This window comes from Anser cygnoides, chromosome 2 (assembly GCF_040182565.1).
Source record: "Anser cygnoides isolate HZ-2024a breed goose chromosome 2, Taihu_goose_T2T_genome, whole genome shotgun sequence".
Lineage (NCBI taxonomy): Eukaryota > Metazoa > Chordata > Aves > Anseriformes > Anatidae > Anser > Anser cygnoides.
Window position 1 is genome coordinate 140,639,563 of NC_089874.1, and position 24,441 is coordinate 140,664,003.

A 24,441-nucleotide genomic window follows, 5' to 3' on the forward strand; every position below is an offset into this window, starting at 1 on the left:
CAGCAAACCAGGCCTGTTTGAAACCCATGAAAAGGAAAGTTAACTGGCTCAAGAGACAACACATAAAACAGTAGAGCAAAAGGATGAGCAAAAGTAGAGCACAAGATTATACAGAGAGAGATATCTCAAGCTGTGAGGTGACGAACACACTCCTACCACTTTCTCCTCTGTTTCTCTCAAGTAACACAGCTGGTGGGGTGCACACAGGTGTTCACATCTCAGTGAATAATTAGTCACACACAAAATCCCAAAGGACCAGCATTAACTTCAGTTTTTAAATTTAATGCCTTTGTTACTTTAATTGAATTTGCCTGAATATAAGGCTTACTTACATCAGACTCTATCTTGACTCGCAGTAGTATTCCATGAGTTAACGGAAACTCTTCAGAAAGATAGAAATATAGAAATAGCCACAAAATTTCTAACTTTGCAAAAGCAAACTAAAAAGCCCATTCCATCTTATACACGCACATCACAAGCACCACGGAGCTACCACTAGTCTATCACCAGGAATGGTATCTGGATACTAGTTCTTATCTTTAGTTCTTATGTGTCTTGTAGAGGTGCATGTTCTCACGTATGGATGACAATGAAGTACAGGTAATTTGAACTAAAAATAAACAGCCATTCTGTGAAAGTAATAACAACCAACACTGCAGCTATGTGGAGACATAGTCCTGTGCTCCATTCTTAACATTAAGCTTTGCACTTTATATACACCAAACTTACAGCACTTTGAGTGAAAAAAAAAAAAAAAAGCTCTTCAGAATGTGTCCAAACCTACTCTAGAAGAGAATCCTGAGTACAGAAACTTTTGATATTGTTTCACTTTGTCCCTCAGAATTTTAATAGGAATAAGCTCAACATAAATGCAATCCTGTTCACAGAGTACACGTAAATTTTCTTTCCTTTATTAGTGTTTATTTTGGTTGTTACCTTCCATAAATTTTCCTTTTCATACTGGAGAAAAAGAATGTTTACTTTAGAAACACATGAATCGCCTTCAGAAAATGTAAGTACCTCCCCTACAGGTTCCAGTGGGACTGATGCCCAAAGAACTCCCATTAAGATAGCCTCCACTTCCATTCACACACTTGTTAAAGTAATTCCCTATGCCAAAAAGCACAATCTTCAACGAGGATACAACAAAAGAAAAGAGAAAGTAATTTTGGGACTAACAGAAAGTTTTGGATCCAAGAGAACTTTCTGGGGTGATGGGGAAGTCTGGTCTGCAAGCATCTTCAAAGAACATTTTTTTCCCATTCTTTCTTGAAAGAAGAACATCCAAATATAAAAAACATCTAAATATATTGGCCTGTAGTGACACCATGAGGGAAAAAAAAATCAAACATGTTTATAAAAAGTTCGAACTAATTCACATCTATAAGCACTACAACATGCTGATGATAATATCGTGCACCCAAGGCTGCACAGTTTGCAAAATTCTTGCTTCACAGCTACCAGAGCCCTAGCCCATGACCCTGGTCCGCTCCAATGTAAATAAAATAAGTTAAATTCTTCAAAATAGTTTAAACTAACTTCTTTTAGCTCTCACTATGGCACACTGAAAGCTGTCAGGGAAACATTGTTAGGGTTCTCAGCATCAAGCAGCTTTTTGAAACAGCTAGAAACCATGTTACTCTAACTTCAGAGCTTTCCTAGAGCACAACTTTGCCCTGGTGCCTCTTACTTACATTCAGAAACTAAGTTTTCTTACTAACATTCTTATGTCTGTATAACTCCTACTCTCAACACAAATATAAGCATCAGTAATACAAAGATCTTGAAGTAGATGCTACATAAGCGTTAGTTCTTCAGGCATTTATTTCCTAGGAACCAGGCGCACGTGCTCTAAACTAAGTGACACTAGGAGAAACATTACAAGCTGTGTAATTTCCAACCCTAGATCCAAATGCAGTTTCACATTTAGGCAAACAAATGAACGTGATTTCTCTCAAATACTCTGGACATCTAAAGTTAACATGGCTGTCAATAGGAACTTTGTCACTGACTTTAGCAAGTATGAGATTAACCCTTCAAGAGAGGGTTTGTCAATAGCTACAGCTTCACATACTGGGCATGTATGGTTTTATTTTTGAATTGTTACTCATACAACACTAGAAAATAAGTACAAGAACTTGCCAATTTCATTCTGTATTTTTTTACCCTCTACTTGGGTGATTTTATATCATGTTTTCCACCTTGCTAGGGACCGGTGTTGTCCACGAAGTACACTTTTTATCCAGACTCAATTAACAACAATGAATAGGAAAAAAAAAAAAATCAAGTCTCTAAACAATCACCTTATGGCTTTACACATCTCTGTAAAAACGCTCACTTTCTTTTTTCTTTAACCAAAATTAAATTGACTAGTGCATAGCAATGGTACAACTCAAAATAAAAGTAAATATGGGCTATGAGGTATCTTTAGGCAGAGTTCTAGGGTAAAAGTATGACGTTTAGATCACTTTAATTTAAACATTTCACACATTAATAAAATACAAGCAAATCAGAATTTTTATAGGAATCATTTTATAGAATATAAAAATATTCTTACAGAAAGATTTTGTTTTCAAGTTTCGTAGGAATTCCCTTTTTTCCCCTCTGAATTATGCAAATCATAAGAAAAGAATTAAAACGTACATGTAAAGCAAAATATTCTGGGCAATCCCTGTTTTTGGCACATGTGTGCAAAGTCCAGTCTAATCAGATGTCTACAGACGTTAATTCCAAATAACAAAGAACTCCAAGTATTAAGAGCCCTCTATTTGGATGTCTTAATGCAAAAAGTCTTCCTTCAAATTCCACATTACTTGCAAACAAAAACCACATAGAAATTTTTCAGTTCTTCATAAAGCTCAATAGTATTAAATATCAGACATTTAATTTCTAGTGTTTTGTTTATGTAATATTGTTATCATCCATGCTTAATATGTAGTCTACACATGGTACTTATTGGCTGCCGATCAAAACACAAGGCACAGAAATCTAATACGAGCTTCTTGATTATTGAGAGTTGGCCACACAGATACTAAACTAATCCAAAATTTTACTCTTAAATTGCTAGAATGCTATCTGACAAGTTCTCATGCTCCTATTTGAGTCCAGTAAAATAAACAAACAAACAAAACATAAATGCTTAACTGAAGAAAAGAAAAAAAAATACCCCATGCTCTTTACCAAACCACATAATGAGGAAACCCTCTTCAAAACTAAGGAGGTACAAAAAATTAACTTAAAACAGTCTTGCAAAATTCCAATCGCCCACTCTCCTGAGGCAAGTTTTATTTTTACCCCTTTTCATTATCATTAATCATCATACCAAAGAGTAGGAGAACAGATTTTGTTTCTTGGTGGTAAGCGTGCATGATGCTTTCATAGAGACGGTTTTAAGGAACTCAGCTGAATCCCACAAAATGACACGCGCACCCCTTGGTGTCAGCACTCACTCTGGGGATCAGACATTATACACAACAGTGCGGTACGCTGTCCTGTCATTAATAGTCATTTATGCAACATGGAAAGTATTTGGATTAAATACCACCACCACCACCCCGTTTTTTTTTTTTTTTTTTTATGAGAGAGAAAACAGAATACAGAGATCAGAAACTGAACTGTTTAGATGCACAAAAAAGCATTCTCTAAAACTTATCCAACCAGAACTGTTTTTCCCCAAGTATTGCAAAGCTCTTTCTGGGCTGTGCCCATTACCAGGCCTTTCCAAGGGTCTCCGAGAGGCACAAGCAGTTGGTTATTATGGAAACAAGCGCTCCTTTAACCTGCACTGCTGTCCCAGCTCATCGGATTCACTCATTCCTTTCATTTGTTCTCTTCAAACTACGCATAAATTACAGGCATACTGTGTAACTAAATATATACGCTATAACTACACTTCAGACTCTATTTGAACTAATGAGGGGGAGAAAAAAAGGAAGCTAGACCTTTTTAGGTTTTTAAATTTAGACTCTGGAGTAAAGCAGTTTCATTCTTAACTCTAAACCAAGAATTTGAAAATTGGTTGAAAAACAAATTTTGTAGTGCATTGTCAACTAGAAGCTACTTTATAATTAAAAAAAAATACTTTGCACACTGAAACTATTTGACACGATAAAAATATGAAGATAGCAGGAATGCTTTAAGCTTTCAGGTTAAGTTTTAAGTTTTAAACCCTGTTAAGTTTTACTCACCGAATCTTGGCTGAAATTTTCCAGAGGCAGACTCATGTTTGGAAACACTAGTTGACTGCTAATTGCAAAAATTGTCAAGGTTACCCAAGGTCTAGATCCTCCAAAATACTGAGACGCCTAATAAACAGATTAGGTATGTGACTATTTTTGAAAGCTTGAGCTTGTAGTGACCTATGTGTTCTCAAAATTTTTTATGATTACAAAGTTCAGCCACCAGCAGTAGCTTAAATCCTCATAGGATTTAAGGCTGTTGGAGACATTTATAGGAGAAGGTCATCTACAACAGTTGTCTGCTCCAAGCATGATTAACTCTACACCAAAACTATTCCTGACATGTTTATCTGACCAGGTCTTTAACAGGCAATAGTGACAACTTCTGTAACCCTCTGAGGCAACCGACTGTAGCAGTTTGTTATTCCATCAGACGTTCTTCTCGCTGCTTAGCTTCAAAATACACTGCTGCAATTTAAGCCTTTGAGTTCTTGTCTCATCCTCAGAGGATGTGTGAATGATAAGTAAAAATACATAATCCTGTTATTCACAAATAAGAATGTCAAAAAGCTTTTTGTTCTGGAGAGGTGTCTTCTGTTCACTTTTAGGATACAAAATTCATATTCACCTTCTAAAACTGCAGAAGTACAGTGCCAGCACTTTGGCGTGAATGATTTAGTGATCAGAGTAGCAGCTTTAAAATAATGCTACAAGTTAAGACAAACAGAAAGGATGGATTCTGTTTACAGCCTAAATAATTCATTCATGTTTAAGACCAAATTATTAGGCTTGATTTTCCATTACTTACATCTAGAATAATTAGGGAAGGAGCATTTTCAAAGAGAAAAGATCGTATATTCAATATCACTCAGAGAAACACTTTGCTCATGTAGTATATTCCCCCACTTTCTTCTAATAATAATTCCCTTTCTGTTGTTAGAATATATAAACAGGATTTAACTAAATCAGTCGGTATTTGACTTGCAGAATTAAAAACTAAAAATTTAATAGGTTGGTCTGTTCTCTTTGCCTAAGGGAAAAAAAAATTTACATTTTCAGTTTACATGTCAGGCCAGCACAATCTCCCCTACTGACCTCCCGCACAGCTGTATGATACAGCGGAATAAACCATGGCCATGGCTTGCAAGTTATCCACACTGAACTCCTAGCACCGACAGCACTCCTCCCACTGAATTACCCCCACACCTTTTATTATTTTAAATAACCACTCAACACACAAGAAGCTTCTGTACTGGCTTTCTATTACCAGAGGCTCAGAAAATCCCCAGTGCTGAAGTTCACACTGTCCTCACACAACGATCTAGATAAAGTGCATTATATGCATTATACTCGTTTCACAGTCTCTCTCATCTGTGCGGTGTCTCTGAACAGGAGTGAACAAAATTCTGCACACAGACTAATTGCTGACACCAATTCACAGTACTTTTGCTAATGATATGACACGGTAAGTAGTCTTCTGTTTATCTCATCTGCGTACAGACCACATGAACCAAAAACCTAAGTTTATTTCCTCAGTTAAGAAAACACGACACAGATATCTCTATTTTCTGATGTTCTTCCTGTCAGCATCTGGAAATGCTTCACGATATACAACTAAGTAAAAATAAAGCAGAATGAATCTATGTTAATACTTCATTTAAAATTTTCATGACTTCAAGAAGGGTCTGAAATGGTTGAAACTAAATGAAATACATTCATTCCCATTAATTAGAAAGAAGACTGTATCAACAAACTCATCTGCTGCTTAAATAAAATCAGACTAAATACAGCCAAGATTTTGGATAGAGAGGCATTTCCAATGAAGATCAGGCTAGGCTAGATCTGCTTGGCTTCATTAATGAAGTTTTCATTAAATTTTGTGTGGCTTTCAGTTATTTTATGGTATTGAATTTTTAGTGAATAAATTGTCACATTGTACATTTGTAAATGATAACTAAAATACTCAGTATTTGCAATATTATTATTTCACAATGATTATGCTCTGAAGAATTTGATCTGGTTAAAACTCAGGAAAATATTCTGCCTAGAGTAACAGATGGCTTTTCAAATTTTTGTTGCTGTTCCAGAATCTTTAAGTCACCCAAAATGCATCTACTTAAACATGATACTGTAGTTACTGGAAAACATGATCTACATGTTCACTGTTTAATATTTAACAATCTGGATACCATTCCTGTTTGGAAATAATTCTACTAACGACAGAAATCATTACCCTAGCATTGCTATAGTAAATAGATTTGCCTTTTAACATTTTATCATCAACATTTTAAAAATAAAAAGTAAATATTTTTTCATTTCAAATGAAATTGTACATTGAATCGATGCAAATGAAGTTTGGCACCTCATTCTAAGTAGTGTCCACTCACAGGTTATCATCAATTAGATATCACTTCATTGTAGTGCATGTAAACCCTTTGTTAACATCGTGTCCCACACTAACACACATCAGGAGGTTTTACACAGCAATCAGGTCAGGAGGTTCTACACAGCAATTTCATATCTTCATGAGCGGTAAAATGTTATGATACAGTAAAAATATAAGAAGCAGGTCAATTGACAAAGCATAAATATAGCAAATTAGTCTTGCAAGCTAAATTTTATCTGTTTTTCCCCACATTTGAAGTTTCAAACTTTTTTTGCTTATTAAAAGTTCACTGTATTTTTTGGTGAAAACTTTCATATAAGATACATTAAAAAAAAGACAATAGCTATATACAAAACACCACAACGTCTTGAACTGAGAACAGCAAAAGGATAAATCTGAGCAAGCTGCTTCCATGACACCTTTAGTTATACTGCTCATTTAATACACACTTCTCTCCGGCATGAACATATCTGATGGAAAACTACCATCATAATAGCAATAGGGTTATTCAAATGCCCAACACCTATAAAAAAAAATCTGTTCCTAAAAGGACTGGTCGCTTAGGCAGTCAAAACAAGCACCACATCATTCAGTATAATTTGGTACGCTGTTCCAAACAACAGTCTTGTGAGCTGTGAGGCAGAAAGACTAGAAGTAGGCCCGTTAAATAGTTAAGATTCATTATGAAAAGCTGCTTATATCATACATCATTAACATTTCCGTGAGTATCATTATTACTTCTTCAAAGACATTATGCCACTTCTCCACTTCTCCTCATAAGGAGTAGTATATTGTTGACATCAAGGTTTGCTGTGAATAAAACATCACTTAACCCCAAATAAAACCGAGCAGATTAAGGTTTAAAATACTGCTTTAATTTTGTTATTTGCTGCACGCCTTAAAAATAAGGAAGCATGTAAATAAAATGAATGCCTATGGTCAGAAGTAATCACTGAAAACTAAAACCCAGTGATGTTTGAGCGTGAAGTATATATTCAAATTTTAATAAAGGCTGAAGTTTCAACAAGCACTGGTCTCTTTTTGTAAGATTTATACCTTGAACACTCCCTTTTCTAAATGCTGAAGTGATACGTACAAGTACTTCACCAGAAATGCATTTACCTGAGATTGACTAACATCAAAGAGGCATATTTTGAGGTTTTCAGAATTTACCATGAGACAACATATGTAGACCATAGAATAACTGAAAGCGATGATTCAAAAATCCAACCCTCCAACCCTATACAAGTTCCTGGTCACAGAAAAGAGAACACTGAAGAATGCTTTTTTCTTTTTTTTAAAGCAAGAAGAAATGTAGTAAACAACACCAACAACAATCCCCACCTGTTGTTCATGGAAAACAACATCCTTGTCCCAAAGCATACATGATAGGGTACATTTGGAAGAACATAATATTCCAGGTGATGTACAGTTTCAGAATTAAGTATAGTTAGAAGTTTTTTTATAATATATTTTTATATTTTATTTTATTTATATTTTTTATTTTTATTTATTTATTATTTTTTATTTATATTTTTTATTTATTTTATTTATATTTTATAATATACCTGATTCAGTACAAAGCAAAACTTGAAAGTCTGCAGTGGCAACTTTTTCTCACCAATTCATGGAACATGACTTCAGTAACTAGCACGGACTGATCAAGAAACTGAGGGCCATCAGGACCAACAGTCCACAGGAGAGAGAGGGATCTCGAACTCCCATATGGCATATCAGTTAAAAAATAGCAAGAGCAGCTTTTGATTTTCAAAGCAGATGGACTTGAAACAGTGAAAAACAAAGTGTAAATACGTACTTTCAGAAGAAAAAAATGCTGCTAGCTTTTTTTTTTTTAAAGTTCAGATTGGTGACCAGAGCATCTTATTTTCTTGGAAAAGTCTCTTGTTTTCATTGGCAAGTAGTTCTTAAAACATTTATGTCAGAACAGAAAACTACACACACAAAAACTTTCAAACCAGACTTAGTGCTAAATTCATTTTGCATCATTTTATACATTCATTTATCCACTTTATGAGAAGAATTTCCTGCATCACTTATTTACGTTACCTAAAAACATTAGCAAGTGCGTAAGGCTAACTGCTATTTCTGCATTATATGTCTGTTTTAGCAAAATTAAATAACTGTTTATTGTTTTATTAAAACAGTAGAATATACTAGTAATTCTAATAGGATAAAGTATCACTGAGACCTAAAGCAAACATACTGTTTGCCCAGAACTGTCTCCTAATTCTGCAGGTCTCACTTTATACAGAGAAATAAGCAAACTGATTAATTGCAAGGAATGATAAGGATCGTTTCCTCATCCTGTTACCTTCTCCCTCCTACCATTCTCTCTGTAGCATTTTTGCTTCTCCATTTTATGCTGTAAGAGACCTATACACTAATAAACTTCAAAGTCTTTCTATGCAATACATTCAAATACCACTTCTCAGCATGGCACTGTCTCACTCCATGCTCTCAAGTAAAGTGCTTGCTGGCTGCCAGAGCTGGCACGCTATGTGTGGCTTACAAGGGTACATGGTTAAGAAAGCTGTCAGCGGAAAATGGTATCATTCAAGCAAACAAGTTAGGTTACCTCCAACTTAGACAACCCCCTTCTATATAGAGAGATAGAGTACTATGAGAGTATACTACCAGTAAGTTAGATTTTGTTCATTTATACCTTAATTCCAGTGTGTTAATCCCTTCTTTAAATAAAATGATGACTGTCAGCATTTAATGTCAGGATCCCTTTCTAGATCCCATTAAAGCTAACTCCAACCAAAAGAGAACAGAATGATTTAGTACAAAAAGTTTTCATTATTTATCCCTTTCAAGAACTGTTTAAAGACTTCATGTCAGCAGCTTAAAACATTCATGATGATCTTATAAAAAGTAGACAATGTATTATGCATGCTGCCCACTGACTTGGCCTTTCAGAAACTCTCTCGCAGGCCACTTACCAATATTGCCACTCACTGACTAGAAGATAAAGGGAAGTCCTTCTAAAATGTATAAATAAATAATAATTGCCTATGGTTCAAACCAGCAGGCTGTTAAAACCAGTATCCTGTGTGACATCAGCTGGTACCACATGTTTCTGAGAAACGTATTCCTTTAGTGGGCTACTCTGAACAGTGCATCCATTATTGATAAGTCTTCCTAAACTCTTTCTTAGGCTGGCTTACCCATCGAAGTATTTGGATTTTGTCGTGCTTAAAACCAAATCTCCCACAAAACTAAGTAACATACATTGCCCATGTGGATAGCTATTCATTTTTTAAAACCCTATTTGTTCCTCAATCAGAATCATTTGTAGCAACAAATCTTACAACACTGCCTGCCTTTTTCGGAACTCGAGGACAAACTGTACATCATGCAGCTTCTAAAGCCTTGCACATGCCAGTCACACTAACACGACCAGCAAGGTTCGCCTACCACACACAGCATCGTTACTTCTGAAGATCAGACCTCCCCCAGGTTTGGTTCTAGGACAAACTCTTACTTCAGGAGGAAAACTCACATGTACAAGCAGTATCAACCAGCTCCACAGGATTATTCATGCGCAAAGTATTCATGAATAAGCACTTACAGAATCAGGATCTTTAGCATTTACAAAAAAAGAAACATTTTTGCTTGCATTTCTTAGCAAGTGATGGAAAAGATAGAATGAATTTTCAATCGTTTTAAGGGCAATTTTATTGCTACTATAATAAACCCACTTAACTAACAGCCAGTTATTTTCCAATGAATAATGCAAGTAATTATTTTGTTAGTCAATTATCAGGATGACTATTACATCTAATGGTCAAAAAAAAAGCCTAAAAAAATACCCAAACTAAAATCCAGCTTAATCAAAACTCTGTCAGCAACAGCTTGTACTGTGCTGTTAAGCTGGCTTTCCTCCAGTAGCTTAAAATTTAAGAGTCAGCTTTATGTAGAAATGCAGTAAGTGAAAACTGGAAAAAAAAAATCCCACACCTACAGCTGTCACCTAAAATTAAACACAATGTTTTTCTCCAAATCCCAAGTGTACTTTCAAAAAGGTACCATGTGATCATATTTAGCTACTGCACTGCAGTGAGGAACATGTTTAAGCTTCAGCAGATAAACTAAACTCATTCATTCAATAATGTTAAAAAAATAATGAGTAAAAACCAGGTGTAATTATCTGCAGGTTTCTGAACAAGAGATATTTATGCCACTTTGAGGGCATCCTAAAATTAATATACACACATTACAGCTTAGAAATTTTTTTTTGCCCCTGCTATAACTTGCAATGTAGGCAAAAAGAAACTACACATATTATGGAGGGGAGAAAAAATCCTGAACAGATAGATGGGTGTTAGATATAATAACTCTACATAGAGAGATACATGCTCTTGGAATAATATCACTATTTTGCAGAAGCCAGGTTGTTAAGTGATCTTAACCATCTCCAAGGATATTGATTAAATGTCTCCATCCAGTTTAAAATGTTTATGATCTCACTGAGATACTCACTAAACATGACAATATTCCACACCTGTAGCAATTTTTTTTTAATGGAACCGGGTCAAATGTGAAAGTTCTTGTAACTTAAGTTATAAAGAACCAAAAATACTTTTTCCAAAAAAACTGTAGTTAGAAAGAAGTATATTTATAATGTCACATGGCACCCATTATTAAAAAGGTCCTGCATAAAGCAAACGTACTTATTTCACAGCCAGTATGAAACATTACGATTAGGTAATTGGATAATATTCTTGAAAGATTACTTATTTTGCTTGTAATCAACATAATTTTAGAATCGGATTAATTATTTTGGCAAATATAAAACAAACAGCATGTTTAAAAGTATAAAAATGTACTTACAAAATCAAAGTCTCCATCTTGAGGGACTTTCCAGTTATCAGGGAAAACATTTTTGGATATGTGATAAGGTTCGTGCATGTTCTGATTACAATTTTCAGGGCTTTTATTCTTGGAATCTTGTTTATCAAAGTAGTCCATGAAAGAAGGTCTTTGAACTTGCGGTGAAGTAGCATTTCCTTAGTTGAAAGAAAAAAAGAAAAGAAAAATTTAAAGATATAAGATTTACTGCATTGTAAAATAAACTCCATTTTTTAATTTTTCTACAAGTTTGCAGAAACTAATACAGTCATCCGTACGTGGTGCATGCCTCCATTTGTCCCCTGAGGATCTTTTGCATAAAAGCTCATAGCCGAAGAATGATAATTTTGTAGCAAGATACAATGTGGAGAAATGTTCAACACATTTCAGAGTTGCACACGAATAATATTAGAAGTTACTTCATGCGATATCTATTTGTTGTTATAGAAACTGAATAACACAAGGTGCTAAGCATCCCTTTGGGTGCTGAATGCCCTTAACTTTAAGGCCTGGTCCTCATACACATGGAGGAAAGCAACAAAGTTCCAGTAGTTTCACACAAGGTATGACTTAAAAAGTTATTTAGAACTTGAGAAAAAAAAAAAACAAAACACGCAAACCATGTCTAAATGCTACTCCATCAAATTCACTGCCAGTTTAGGATTCTCAGCATATTATGGGATCACACTCTACAGATGGTTGTAAAGCGCCCATCTCTATGGAGTGGAAATCCTGGGGGATTTTTGTCATCATGTATGCAGCTGCAAGAGCTTTACCAATCAGATCAAGATCACTGCAAACTCCCATTCTAATATCCTTTTCATGAAACTAAATTTTAAGAAAATATCTACAACACTGAATGACTGAAATTTGCTTTTATTTCAAAACAAGTTAATTACTAAACTGAACAATAACTAAAATATCAGAAATGTCACCTCAGAGCCTATATTCTGCATAGCATTATGATTCACGAAACACACATTTGCTTACAGTGTAACACATCCCACAGAGAAATGAAATACTTTTCTCCAAGTAAAATATGAAACAGGATGGGAAATATAAATAACCAAGCTGAAAAAAAAATTGCAGGTAGGACTGCAATTATAAATATTTACAAAAAATTTCAATTATAAATATAATAAAAGAATTAGGATTTCTTTTATAGAAACCACTAGTTTTAAACAGTGAAAAATACTGGAAATATCTTTTTGAGCCTGTTTCATGATCACTAGATCTTGCTATCTCCACATCTGGCCTTAAGTTTGTTTTTACTATTTTATTAGTTTTTTGGGGTTTTTTTTGTTCCTCTTTCACCTCTTATTTCATCATCTGTTCTTATGATAACCCACTCTCTGTCCTGAAATTTTTTAATTCATTCTATTTTTTCTGCCTGATTAATAGCTTTTTTTAATTAAACCTTATTTCTGCACAACCCTCTTTTGTAGCATGTTGATTTATTTATTCTTTTCCTTCTGCCTTTTCTATATCATTCTGTAGGAGTATATTTTCTCCTGGGTTTTTGAATGTGTTTTTCTGCCTCGAGTATTAATCTAAGCTTTACTGTACAGGAGTCCATTTGCTTCTCTCCTACTCCATGATGATTCCCCCATTCATTCTGCCATGTTTTCATACACATCTTCTCGCCTCATTTTTTTTTTAAACAGTTTTTCCTTCTGTTGTAGTCATATTCTTTTCTAATCCCAGGTCTTAATTATCTCATTGCTCTATCATTTATTTAATTACAACTGTCAACCATACAGAAATATTTAGGGAATTAAGCTTCAGGTTGAAATTAGCAGACCACAGAGCAGATATCCTAGGCATTTGTAGATCACCTGAGTCTGGAGCAGTAGAAGGGATGAAAAGAAAGCAGCAGGGATGCCACAAAACACAGAAATAAGCACTTAAGAGTAAAAATAGAAGAATTTATACTTCAACAATGCATAAATTCAGAAAACACCCAAGAGAAGGTAGTAGCACACAGAGGAAGAGGAGGGTAAAATCAGAACACAATGCATTGTTTTAATTTTTTTTTATTTTTTTTTTTTATTTCTTGCTGATGACTTCCCAAAACCCATGAAACTATTCGTACAAGAAAGATAGGACACCACGTTGATGACCTTTCACATCCAATTTTTTTCTTCTGCTCAGACTGCTGCACTTGAGTCTCATCCTTAAGACATACTTTTAAACAAGATTAACAATGTCTCTGTAGGAAATGCTGAAGTACCACTATGTTGCCCATTACAGGACACTCTCCCTCCTCTCATGTAACAGAAAATACTAAATATTTCCAAGCATTACATTTTAGAGCTAGTTATAACTATCTTCCCTACCTATGCAATAGAAGAATGCCTACATATGTTAAAAAAAAAAAAAAAACCACAACCCCTCCAAATTCCTTGTTATCAAATGCATACTAAGGAAAGTGGGTCAGCAGGATTAGAAAATTAAATTTCCCTGAAATGAACAAAACATATTTAATTTACACTTTCAGGACTTGTTTTACTTGATTTGACAAAAAAGAATTTAGGACTTGCTTCTGATTCTAATTTAGTACACAGTTAGTTAACCTACTTAACAGAATAAAAGCTGCTTTCATGCACTGCAAACACAAAAACTACCATGCAAAACCAGAAATATTATTCCTGAAAAACGACGTGTTTCAAAGTTTGTTTTGTTCCAGTGCAAGGAAAAAAAAAATCAGAAATTTATTTCAAGATTAACATTTTATTTCATTGTTACAAGTAATTCAAAGCAAAAAGAGACTCCTTTTGATGTCCAGCTAATGCAACATGAACAAGTTTAGTTAGTATTTCATGGAAAAAAGGACAGGCTGACAGCTACTAGTTTAAAGACCCTCCAAAGACTCTCTTGTGTGTTGACTTTACAGAAGACTTAGACTCCTTATGCCAGAGTAAAGCAACATAGGTTGTACTGTGAAACTGTTTGCAAGTCATGGAATGCAGTGACTACCATGGATGCTGGAAAAATGTGTTCTACCTCTGCAATACCATTGACAGGAACACAATCAGTGTGGCTGTTCCCACAGAGTTGCATAGTAAGATTTCCTCCAAAACATATGCTGGATAAAATGAACATGGCAATGACTTATGTAACACAACATCAGCTCTGTTACCCTATTTTAAATAACATACTGTAATTAAAAGAGCTATAATGGGGAAAATTAATTCTAAATAGGCATTTCAAAATAAGAAAGAATACACGTTCCATTCTAACGCATATCTTGATCAAATTCAATTTACATCATCTATAAATAATAATCATCAAGGCCCCTTCCAATCCAAACCATTCCATGGTTCTATGATAAAGAAGAAACACCTTCGTAATGATGCATTTCCAACAGCAAAATATTAATGTTAAATTGATTTTAAATCCTTTTAGAAGTCCTTCAATAAACTTCTATTATTCTATTATTCCTTTTTATGAGGAAAACTTGTGCAAAGAAGAGATTTGTACAGAAGGTACAGGTAGAGCCTGAACTATTAAAAAACATAAAGTATTAAAGTACACACATACATTAAGTATAAAATGTAATTACAAGGTTTTAGGGTAACGATAAAAAAAATCGGGTTGGAAGGGATGACGAGAGATCACTATACCTCTGCACAACTGGACACTGCACATCTTCTCTGGGCTACCCTCATGAGGGAATAATCTATATCAAGTTTCTTTTGTTTCAATTTATGTTTTTCTGAATCGTCCTGCCACATACCAGCAAACAGCCCAACTTCACAACCTTCTCACAGATACTGAAAGGCTGCTTTTAGGTCCTCTGTAGCCACCGTTCTCCAGGCTGGACACCTGTCACTGCCTCAGCTTGTCCTCGCAAACTAACCCCAACTATTTAGGTAATCCTACCCGGAACTCCTTCAATTCATGTTTTTCCAGTTTCAGGGAGTCAAAACTGGACACTATTCTAGATGTGGTCTCACAAGTACTGAGCAAAAGACAACCACTTCGCTTGATATGCCTGCCGGTCATGCTCTTATACAGCCCACGTGCTCCTGGCCACCTTTACTCCTCCAGCGCACTGCTGGCTCACGCCCACCAAGATCCCCAGGACCATTTCAGCAGAGTTCCCCAGGCCGTAGCATTACTGGGGTTCTTCCTTCTCAGTTGCAGGACTTCACCCTTGTCCTTGGTGAACTTCCTAAGGTTCATTCTTCCAGTCTGTCTAGGTCTGTCTGGATAGCAACCATGCCCTCAAACATATCAACCATATCCCGATTCTGGGGATGTTCTGGACCGTGCTTGAGCTTGAGGAATGCCATCTTTAAAGAGCTGCCAGCACTCTCAACTTCCTTTGCCCTTCAGAGCCACCTCTGAAGCTGCCTCAGTAAGTGCCCTTCAAGGGCCAAAATCTGTTCCCTGAAATCCAGGGTCTGTACCTAACTGTCCCTCTTACTCAGGATCTTCAACTCCTCCATGTCATGGTCAATACAGTCGAGCTGCCACTGACTGTCAACCCCAACCAGTTGTGCCTCGCTTGTGAATAGCAGACCCAGCTCTGCATTACCTCTCTTCAGCTCCTCCAGTTCCAGCATCAAGAAACTATCTCTGATGCCCTCCAGAAGCCTCCTGGATTTCTTACTGCAGTGCCTCTTCCAGTCGATGTCAGGGAGGTTTAAGTCCCTGGGACTGACCAATAAACCCCTAGATTGGGAGAAGGCTCAGGGATGATGGGCAAGGGCAACGTGCTCATGAAGAATAATGTAGGATATAATGTAGAATAATGTAGGGTATAATCACATCACAAAGCTAAGGTAGAGTGCAACTACAGCTGTTGCAAAGAAAACTAACATTATCTCAACACAAAGGAGAGTTTCTTTGTTTACGTTTTCCTAAGGGAAGCCTCTTAGGCTTCCCCAGGCAAAGCCTTCTCTCACACCATTACTACCAGGGCACTGGACCTCTTCTGCAGCTGCAAATCTCCAGAGCAAAGCTTTCCTCCTTTTGCCAAAAGCCACAAGTTTCCACAGCCTTCCCCATCCTGGGGATCCCCATCTGCCGCTCAGCTGACTTACATTTTCAGCTGCTGCCCCTTCTGTGAAGTCTGGAGATGAGGCTCTCCTAGCTGCAGCAATTCTGTGAAGTTCCTGCCAGTATCTTTATTTCCTCTGAATAAATTCCTTTGTCACTATGAGTGTGAGAAGCCATATCACAAGCGGCTTTAATCTTCCTTGGACTATCCCCTTCCCTACAAAGGCTACAGCAGCTTACACAATAACACATACTTAGGCTTTCTGTTTCATACCTAGCCTACAACACAGTGGCAGGTAATTCTCCTGGGAAATGGGAGCTGGGAGTGGGGAATACAATAGGGCTGAAGAGATCCTGGATTTTAGACTTCAGTCACTGGGCAAGCTCTCCAACCAGTACACTACCGCATCAGAAGTGCATACAACTACCGTCTTCATAACTACATAGATGATGGGATCGAGTGCACCCACAACAAGTCTGCAGATGACACCAAGCTGAGTGGTGCAGTCAGCAGGACAGAAGGAAGGGATGCCATCCAGAGGGACCTGGACTAGCTTGAGGAGTGGGCCCGTGTCAACCTCATGAGATTCAACAAGGCCATGTACAAGGTGTTGCACCTAGGTCAGGGCAATCCCAGACATGAGGACAGGCTTAGGGAAGAACTCATTGAGAGCAGCCCTGTGGAGAAGGACTTGGGGGTTCTGGTGGACAAAAAGCTCAACATGAGCCAGCAGTGTGCACTTGCAACCCAGAAGGCCAACTGCGTCCTGGGCTGCATCAACAGAGGAGTGGCCAGCAGGTAGAGGGAGGTGATTGTTCCCCTCTGCTCTATGCTTGTGAGGCCCCACCTGGAGTGCTGCGTCCAGGTCTGGGGTCCCCAGTACGAGAAGGATGTGGGGCTGTTAGAGTGGGTCCAGAGGAAGGCCAGAAAGTTGATCAGAGGGCTGGAGCACCTCTCCTGTGAAGAAAGTCTGACAGAGCTGGGGCTGTTCAGCCTGGAGAAGAAAAGGCTACAGGGGTGACCTTATTGCTGTTTTTCAATACTTACAGGAGGCTTATAAAAAAGATGGGGAGAAACCTTTTGCTCAGTCAGTGACAGGACAAGGATGAACGGCTTTAAACTAGAAGAGGGTAGGTTTAGATTAGATATTAGGAAGAAATTATTCTCTCAGAGGGTGGTGAGGCCCTGGCACAGGCTGCCTAGAGAAGCTGTGGATGCCCCATCCCTGGAGGTGCTCGAGGCCAGGCTGGATGGGGCTTTGGGCAACCTGGGCTGGTGGGAGGTGTCCCTGCCCATGGCAGGGGGGCTGGAACTGGGTGGGCTTTAAGGTCCCTTCCAACCTGAGCCGTTGTGTGGTTCAGACATATTCTAAACAGCTTGTGACTGCATTTCATGAGCAGGCCAGTTCTGCCAGTACGTATCAGGCACGTTTTACGAATGCCCATTAGGCAACCACCTCAGAGGCTTCAGGGTCAGTCTGCAGAGTTTCTGAATCACAAGGAAGTATCAGCAGAAACTTGACCGCCATTTACTTAGGCCAGAGCAGGCGGAAACCTAACAGAGGACTAAGAAATGTATCTAGGAAATGTTTGACTACAGATATCTGCCTAATAAAGTAGCTACTGATTATTGATTTTGTAGTTGTCGTATCAGTATGACTTACACACCCACGTCTTTATTCAAACCCAGGCCTCATTCAGTATTCAGGGCAGATACGCAACAGGGCAAAAATGAAAGTACAAAACTGGTATTTATTATACTATTGAAAACTCTATTATACAAGATTTTTGTTTCATAATATACCTATTTATCAGCAATAATTGCAACTGGCATTTAAGTGGAAAATTCAGCTGTTTTTCAACCAGAGAAAACTTTCTATTTTTTTGAGTCTGTGAACTCAAGTTTAAAGGCTTTTATAGAAAAAGTTTCCTGCACAAAGTATTTCTTTGCTTCCTGAGAATGAGACTGGTAAAACTAGTTTAACAATTTTGTTATATTTTTCCAAAAATATAATACAAAAATTCAATGACACTACTGTTATAAACTCATTACTGTGTTCCAGCTGAGGCGCACTTTATTTCTGCAAAACAAAGAAATCCATGTTAAGCCAGTATTTTGCAACAGCTCTTGAACCAGAACTGCCAACATTATTTTTCTTTCAAAAAAAATCCCATTTGTAAAACATACTCCTACTAGTGACATAAATGTACAACTTGATCACCAATCACAGGAGAGGTCTCAAGTCTTGGAAGAGGCTTGGAAACAGCTACCGTACATAGTTTCTGTACATATGAGGAAAAACATTAGTACACCTGCATATGGCATCAAGCAAACTGTCTTAACGTGAGCACAGTAAACATGCTTAAACAAAACTACATCAATGAAATATCAATGCCCAGGCTAAAGCACTGTTGAAACCAGGCCATAATTAAATTTCCTTGCTGAGTTCCTATAAATTCATAATTACACTATTCAAGCTAAGACATCTTAATTGCCAAAAAGGGAAGACAATTTTTAAGAATTGTTTTAAATTACGAGAGATGTAAAATCCAAAGAACTCTGTGTTTGAGTCTCTTTTACTAAAGCAATGTAGTCTCAAGAGATAGCAAGCTAAGTGCTGAAGAGATCATTAGAGAAGTACTGTCTGAATTAGGTTGCTGGGTAATTTTAAAAGCCATTTATGTGAACATTTAGGAACCCAACATGGAATAACTAACAGTGCTACAGGAAAAAAGTCACACCTTACTAACTTCTATTAGCACAGCTATTCTATTCTATTATTATAGTAATGCACATGGGTATATACTGACATCGGATGACTGGATTTTCTCAAAGTGATAAAATTCCACATTACAGAAGATAGTATACATTACAAAACCCCCCACCATAAATGGAGCATTCATTCATTCTTATAAATTACCTATGAGGAAAAAAAAGCATAAACAGAAAACCTCCCCAGAAATGTCTTCCAATGAAATCTTGATTGAAAAGAACAATCTCTTAGACCTGTTTACGGTATGTATGAATTCATTGACAGTACGTAATGAAGAGGATCATAAGGAACTTGTCCATAAACAGGAAAATGGCAAATGGCTTTCAAATTCTGAGGTATCGCTTTCATTGCAGTTCTTTTTTTCTCCAGATATAAAGCACTGGTAAGAGTATTCCAATTATATTTATCAACAAGAGGAGAAAATATTGCAGAATGTGCAAAAACTAATAGACACCAGGATCAGTAATACTTCTTTGATTAGAAAAGACATCTAAGTAGGTCTTATTTAAAGGGTTATATCCAGAATAGGAAAATGAAGTGCCCTGAGAATATTGGTATCAAGTTAAGGGTCTGAAAAATAAATCTCATCCTTAAAGGAAAAAATATAATAAAATCAAAAACTACACTCCAAAACGTTTATTTCATTCAAGCAAAGCTAGCTATTTATTCTGTCCTTCTTTCACCTCTTCTTAACTTTTATCATCAACTCTTTTGTCCCATCCCATAAACATATGTACAGCAAGACAACATGCGGAGTCTTACTGAAGTCTACAGGGGGGTTGTACATGTGCCTGGGCCACACCAAGACTGTTACAGAACCTAGGTCAGAGGTTATAAAAAAAAAATAATCTTTTTCTTTTGAATTGAAAATCCAGCTGTGGGACCTTCCTAAGAAGTATGCATTTCAGAGCTACCCAAGCACCCTTACAGAGGAGACTGACTTAACTCAGTCCTCCCACCTATGTGTACTCTGCATTTTCTGCCCTCCTGCTACATACTGCATAATCAGTATGTAGCAGGAGAGAAGAGCGTGTACAGGCATACTAAGCAAGAAAGCACAAATGTGGTTTATTGCTGGGCTGTGTATGGTTTGTTGGGGTGGGATGACAGCCCTCTTTGTTCCAAATCCCAGTTTTATTTGGGCACAATTCACTGTTTGTGAAAAAAATATATATACATGGTTTTAATTATTTTCTGTCATGGCTCCCAGAGGCCTCTAAGTATGGGCACTTATAAATAAAAACTTATTATTGTTTCTTATTTTGTCCTTGAGCAGGGAAACAAAAGGCAGAGGGAAACAAATGTGAAACTAAACAAGAGCATTACAGAAATGTTTGTCATAAATATTTTGTGTCTCTAGGAAGGAAATAAAAGCCCTCTTCCCTAGTTAACTAAGCTTATTTCTCCATACTGCTTGCAAGTGTTATTCAGAAGTATCAGAGAGCACTTCTAAGCTACCTGGTCTGATTTATTACTATCAAGTCACGCAAACACATAGGAAGCACCCATCTTGCCCATAAAGGTTGAAAAAAGCAACCGATCTCTAAAATCTTGTCTTTTTCAAGCAGAAAGTAGGACAAATCTGCATCTGCCTCTCAAGAAGAGCAATGATTTGTACATCCATTCCTGGTGACGTTTATTTAGGACACCTGCTAGTGCTCCTGCTTCAGCCCATGACACACGAATCACAGAACCGGAGAAAGACCAGCTAAAGTAAACATGATTTATATTTTCAGCTGACAGATGTGGAGGCCCTATTCTTGAATCAGTTCTAACTTTTAAGCAGTCAGCATCTAATGTAAAACACAGTAAAGTTCACTGTGCAAATGCAGGAACCCAAACCTGTCCCCTGCCAGCCAGATGAAACCATCACTTGCTATCAGACTGCTTCCAGGGTGCTGGCTTTCCTTTGCTGGGGTTACAGGTGTCAAGACAGTTAGCTCTGGGGGAGGAAGCCTGCTGTCCCAGGGACTGCATTCTTCTGTTCGGTAAGAGGGAAGAACAGGTTTACGAACTGCACTGACAAAATGTCAAGGTATAGAAAGGTAATTACTTTCTTATTACAGATTGCTACTAGAATAAATTCAGACTGAAAATGACTGTACTTTTTTAAAAAAACAGCGTCTCCAACAACATAAGAAAGAATCACGATAAGAGATTTCAGTGTAAATGTAAGGAAACGTTTTTGATCAGTTTGGCATATTGACAGGTATTTCCCCCCAGTACATAGAAAAGCTACGTGGATAGTTATTAAGCCCTGGTGATTTGAACAACTGCATAGAAACTGCATAACCCCCCTACTTCATAATACTTCCACCACAAGAATTATTTTATTATCCTTTACACTAAATTTGTTTGCAATAACTTTTCAGATTTTTTTGCATCACTAATCTTTTCCTTAACTTGTTGAAATGTATTAGTTTAAGATCACTTATTCTAACCTTCCATTATCCTCTCAGTTTAATAGACAAATACTGTTTCAGCATGAAAACGAATTAAAGCATGTACAGAGTGGTTTCATGATGTGAATCATCCTACTTAAACTAATCACTAATCAAGAGGTATGTTTATTGCTAAGAAAACTAAAAGAAAGAAAAACACAAATCAACAAATCCCCCTTTCCTGCCCATTTGCTATACACTGAACCAAAAAGAAAACATACCTGATTTGCACTTCGAACCCATCTTTCCAATCAAATTGCAGCAAGTGTATATATGCAAACAGAAATGCAACCTTATACTTGGATTCAGCAAACATATTTAAATAATATCCTGGAATAATACATTACATTATGACTTACAGGATCAGGCACATAGAGTTAGACTCACCTATTGATTCTGCCCATTCAAAGAAATAATTATGTTTAATTCAGTGGGACTAATTCTGCAGCAGTCCTCAGCCAAACAATGAACAGATCAAAAAGTAAACATGTAAATTTACTGTTTAACAACTACACATTATGCATATCTCAGTGTAATTTATAATTTTATACCTTGAAACTTTTTTCCTCGTTGTTATGTAATCAGTTATGCTGCTGAAGTCAATTTAGATTTTTTTTTTTATTTAGGTTTTGTTATTTTTTGATCATTCCTTTAAATCAAGCATTACTGAATTAGATTTCAACAAATGTTCAAATAATAATACTCTCTTCCAAGAGAAAAATCTGCTAGTTAATCATGAAATACAAAACAACTTTGCAGCAAGACCTGCAGTGATTGCTGCACCCATAGAGAGTCATGACGAGTTCCCATGAACACTGACATTGAAGCAGCAGCTTCCCACACAATCACACCATTTCACTTTAGCTCCAAGGAACTGGTGCAAATGTATGTGGGACAAGAGGCAAAAAGCAAGAGACAAGTAACAGAAAGGAGAATTCACAAAAGACTAATTTCAGAGTCCTCCAGAGAGACTTGCAAAGTACCAAAACCAGGCTTATGCTTTGAATCTCCTACTATAGCAGTGCCAAATACCCCTCTTACCAACTTTTAACCACAGAATTTGACACATAAAGGACACTGATGACACAACATTCTCATGCAGAAAACATAGTGTAGCATTAATAGAAAAGGGAAGTAAAACAGCAACATACTTTTCATGGTCCCATCTTCCTCTTCATCATCATCGCTATTTATTACCATGGTCCCCAAGTCCGACTCTAACATGGTACTGTTGTGTTCAATCATCGTCTGAGCACCTTCACTCATCGTGCTTGTAGCCCTCATGGTACCAGCACTCTCTGAACTGGTCTTCACCATGGTGTGCGAGTCCAGCTCATCTTCATCCTATCAAGAAAAGTTTGTCAGAATTCAGTAGCGCATTTCAAAAAAACAAAGTTAAGAAGAAATCTGGATGCTTATTCACTGGTTTTTGTATCTTCACACGACCTAGTTGTACTGCTAGACTTCCAGACTTAAAAATATTTAACAAAACAAAACAAAAAAAGCACTTTATAAAGGAAGAATAAAAACTTTCTTCTTTCTGCCAGATGTATGGCAGGATGGATTTACCAGAAGTGTGTCCCACACACCCACTTTCCATCAGCACCCAGCTTTGAACATCTCACTGATTTTCAAGACCCCTTTTACTTCTTTGGGATCCAAGATCAGTACCACATGTCACAGAAGGTGATTTGGTTGTTTTGTAGCAGACCATCACCAAGGATTTGTGCTGATCATCCCTAAATAAATACCATGCCCTGCATCTTATATCACACAGCACCCAGATGACAGTTCAAACAAGTATTAAACAACCTTCTGAAAGTTTTGGAAGTCCACCCCAGGAATGGAAAAATCAGCTTGGCTTACTTCAAGTATTAGTTCTCTTTTAAAGAAAAACTTTCAAAAGAGCAAGCAAAACGATTTATACAGTGTAGAAAAACATCTATAAAGCCCATGCTTAATAGCCAAGGGTGGGGGTGAGGGAAGAGCTAACATTATGAAGAGATAAAAGAGCATTTTGAATCAATGACAGTAACGTGCCAGGAATGTAAAACAGAAATAGTGACAATGCAGTTAACGAATTATAAAATTTATGTGGAATACTAATATTTGAAAACACTACTGGGAAATTTCAGTCACTTCTGAAGTTTGATTTTGAGGATATGCACGACAGTACAGGATTTCAGGAATAACGTGATGGGCTACATACATTTTCTATGAGTAAATTTTATTACTCAACAACAACAATAATAAAAACAATTTAATAAGTGTACCCGTAATTAATAGTGCAAGAAATAATATCCCTCTTCATGAAGACACTGTATGCCTTTTTTTTTAATTTTCTGTATAAATGCTACTTTCATTGATTTTATAACCTTCCTAGACAAGACAGAAAAAAGATCCATATATGCATGCATACCCTGTGCTATGACAAAACTTAATTTGCATTCCAAACAAACTCTATCCCTGATTAGCAAAATATTCTAACTACACAGCTCATCTTGAAAAGCTATCATCTAACACTTTATTATTTGCCAGTTACAAATAACATGCTTGTTGCTATAGGTAATGTTGAAACAAGACTTGACCCACTAGTTTTCCCTTTTGCTTACATCTTCCTATTGCTTTATATATTTTATGTTTTAACTATGAAGAGACCTGTACAAAGGAAAAAGAACCCTAGTCCCCAAACCCTTCAGTTCTGGAACTTGCTGTTTCTTACTGAACTAGTTCCTTTCCTTTCCTGGTATTCTCTAACATAGCAGGGATTTGCCTGCAGTACAGAT

At 36.8% G+C, this 24,441-nt stretch overlaps 1 protein-coding gene across 1 annotated transcript in view; it reads right to left on the reverse strand.

Moving 5' to 3' along the window:
• The window catches only part of STK3 (serine/threonine kinase 3), a 142,260-nt gene that overhangs the window by 40,419 nt on the left and 77,400 nt on the right, over positions 1 to 24,441 (reverse strand). Inside the window, exons 9-10 of the mRNA XM_048068668.2 lie at positions 22,807 to 22,999; positions 11,419 to 11,594 (exon numbers count right to left, since the gene is read on the reverse strand). Of these exons, the coding sequence (XP_047924625.1) occupies positions 11,419 to 11,594; positions 22,807 to 22,999 (369 nt within the window). The remainder of the gene's footprint in view (positions 1 to 11,418; positions 11,595 to 22,806; positions 23,000 to 24,441) is intronic.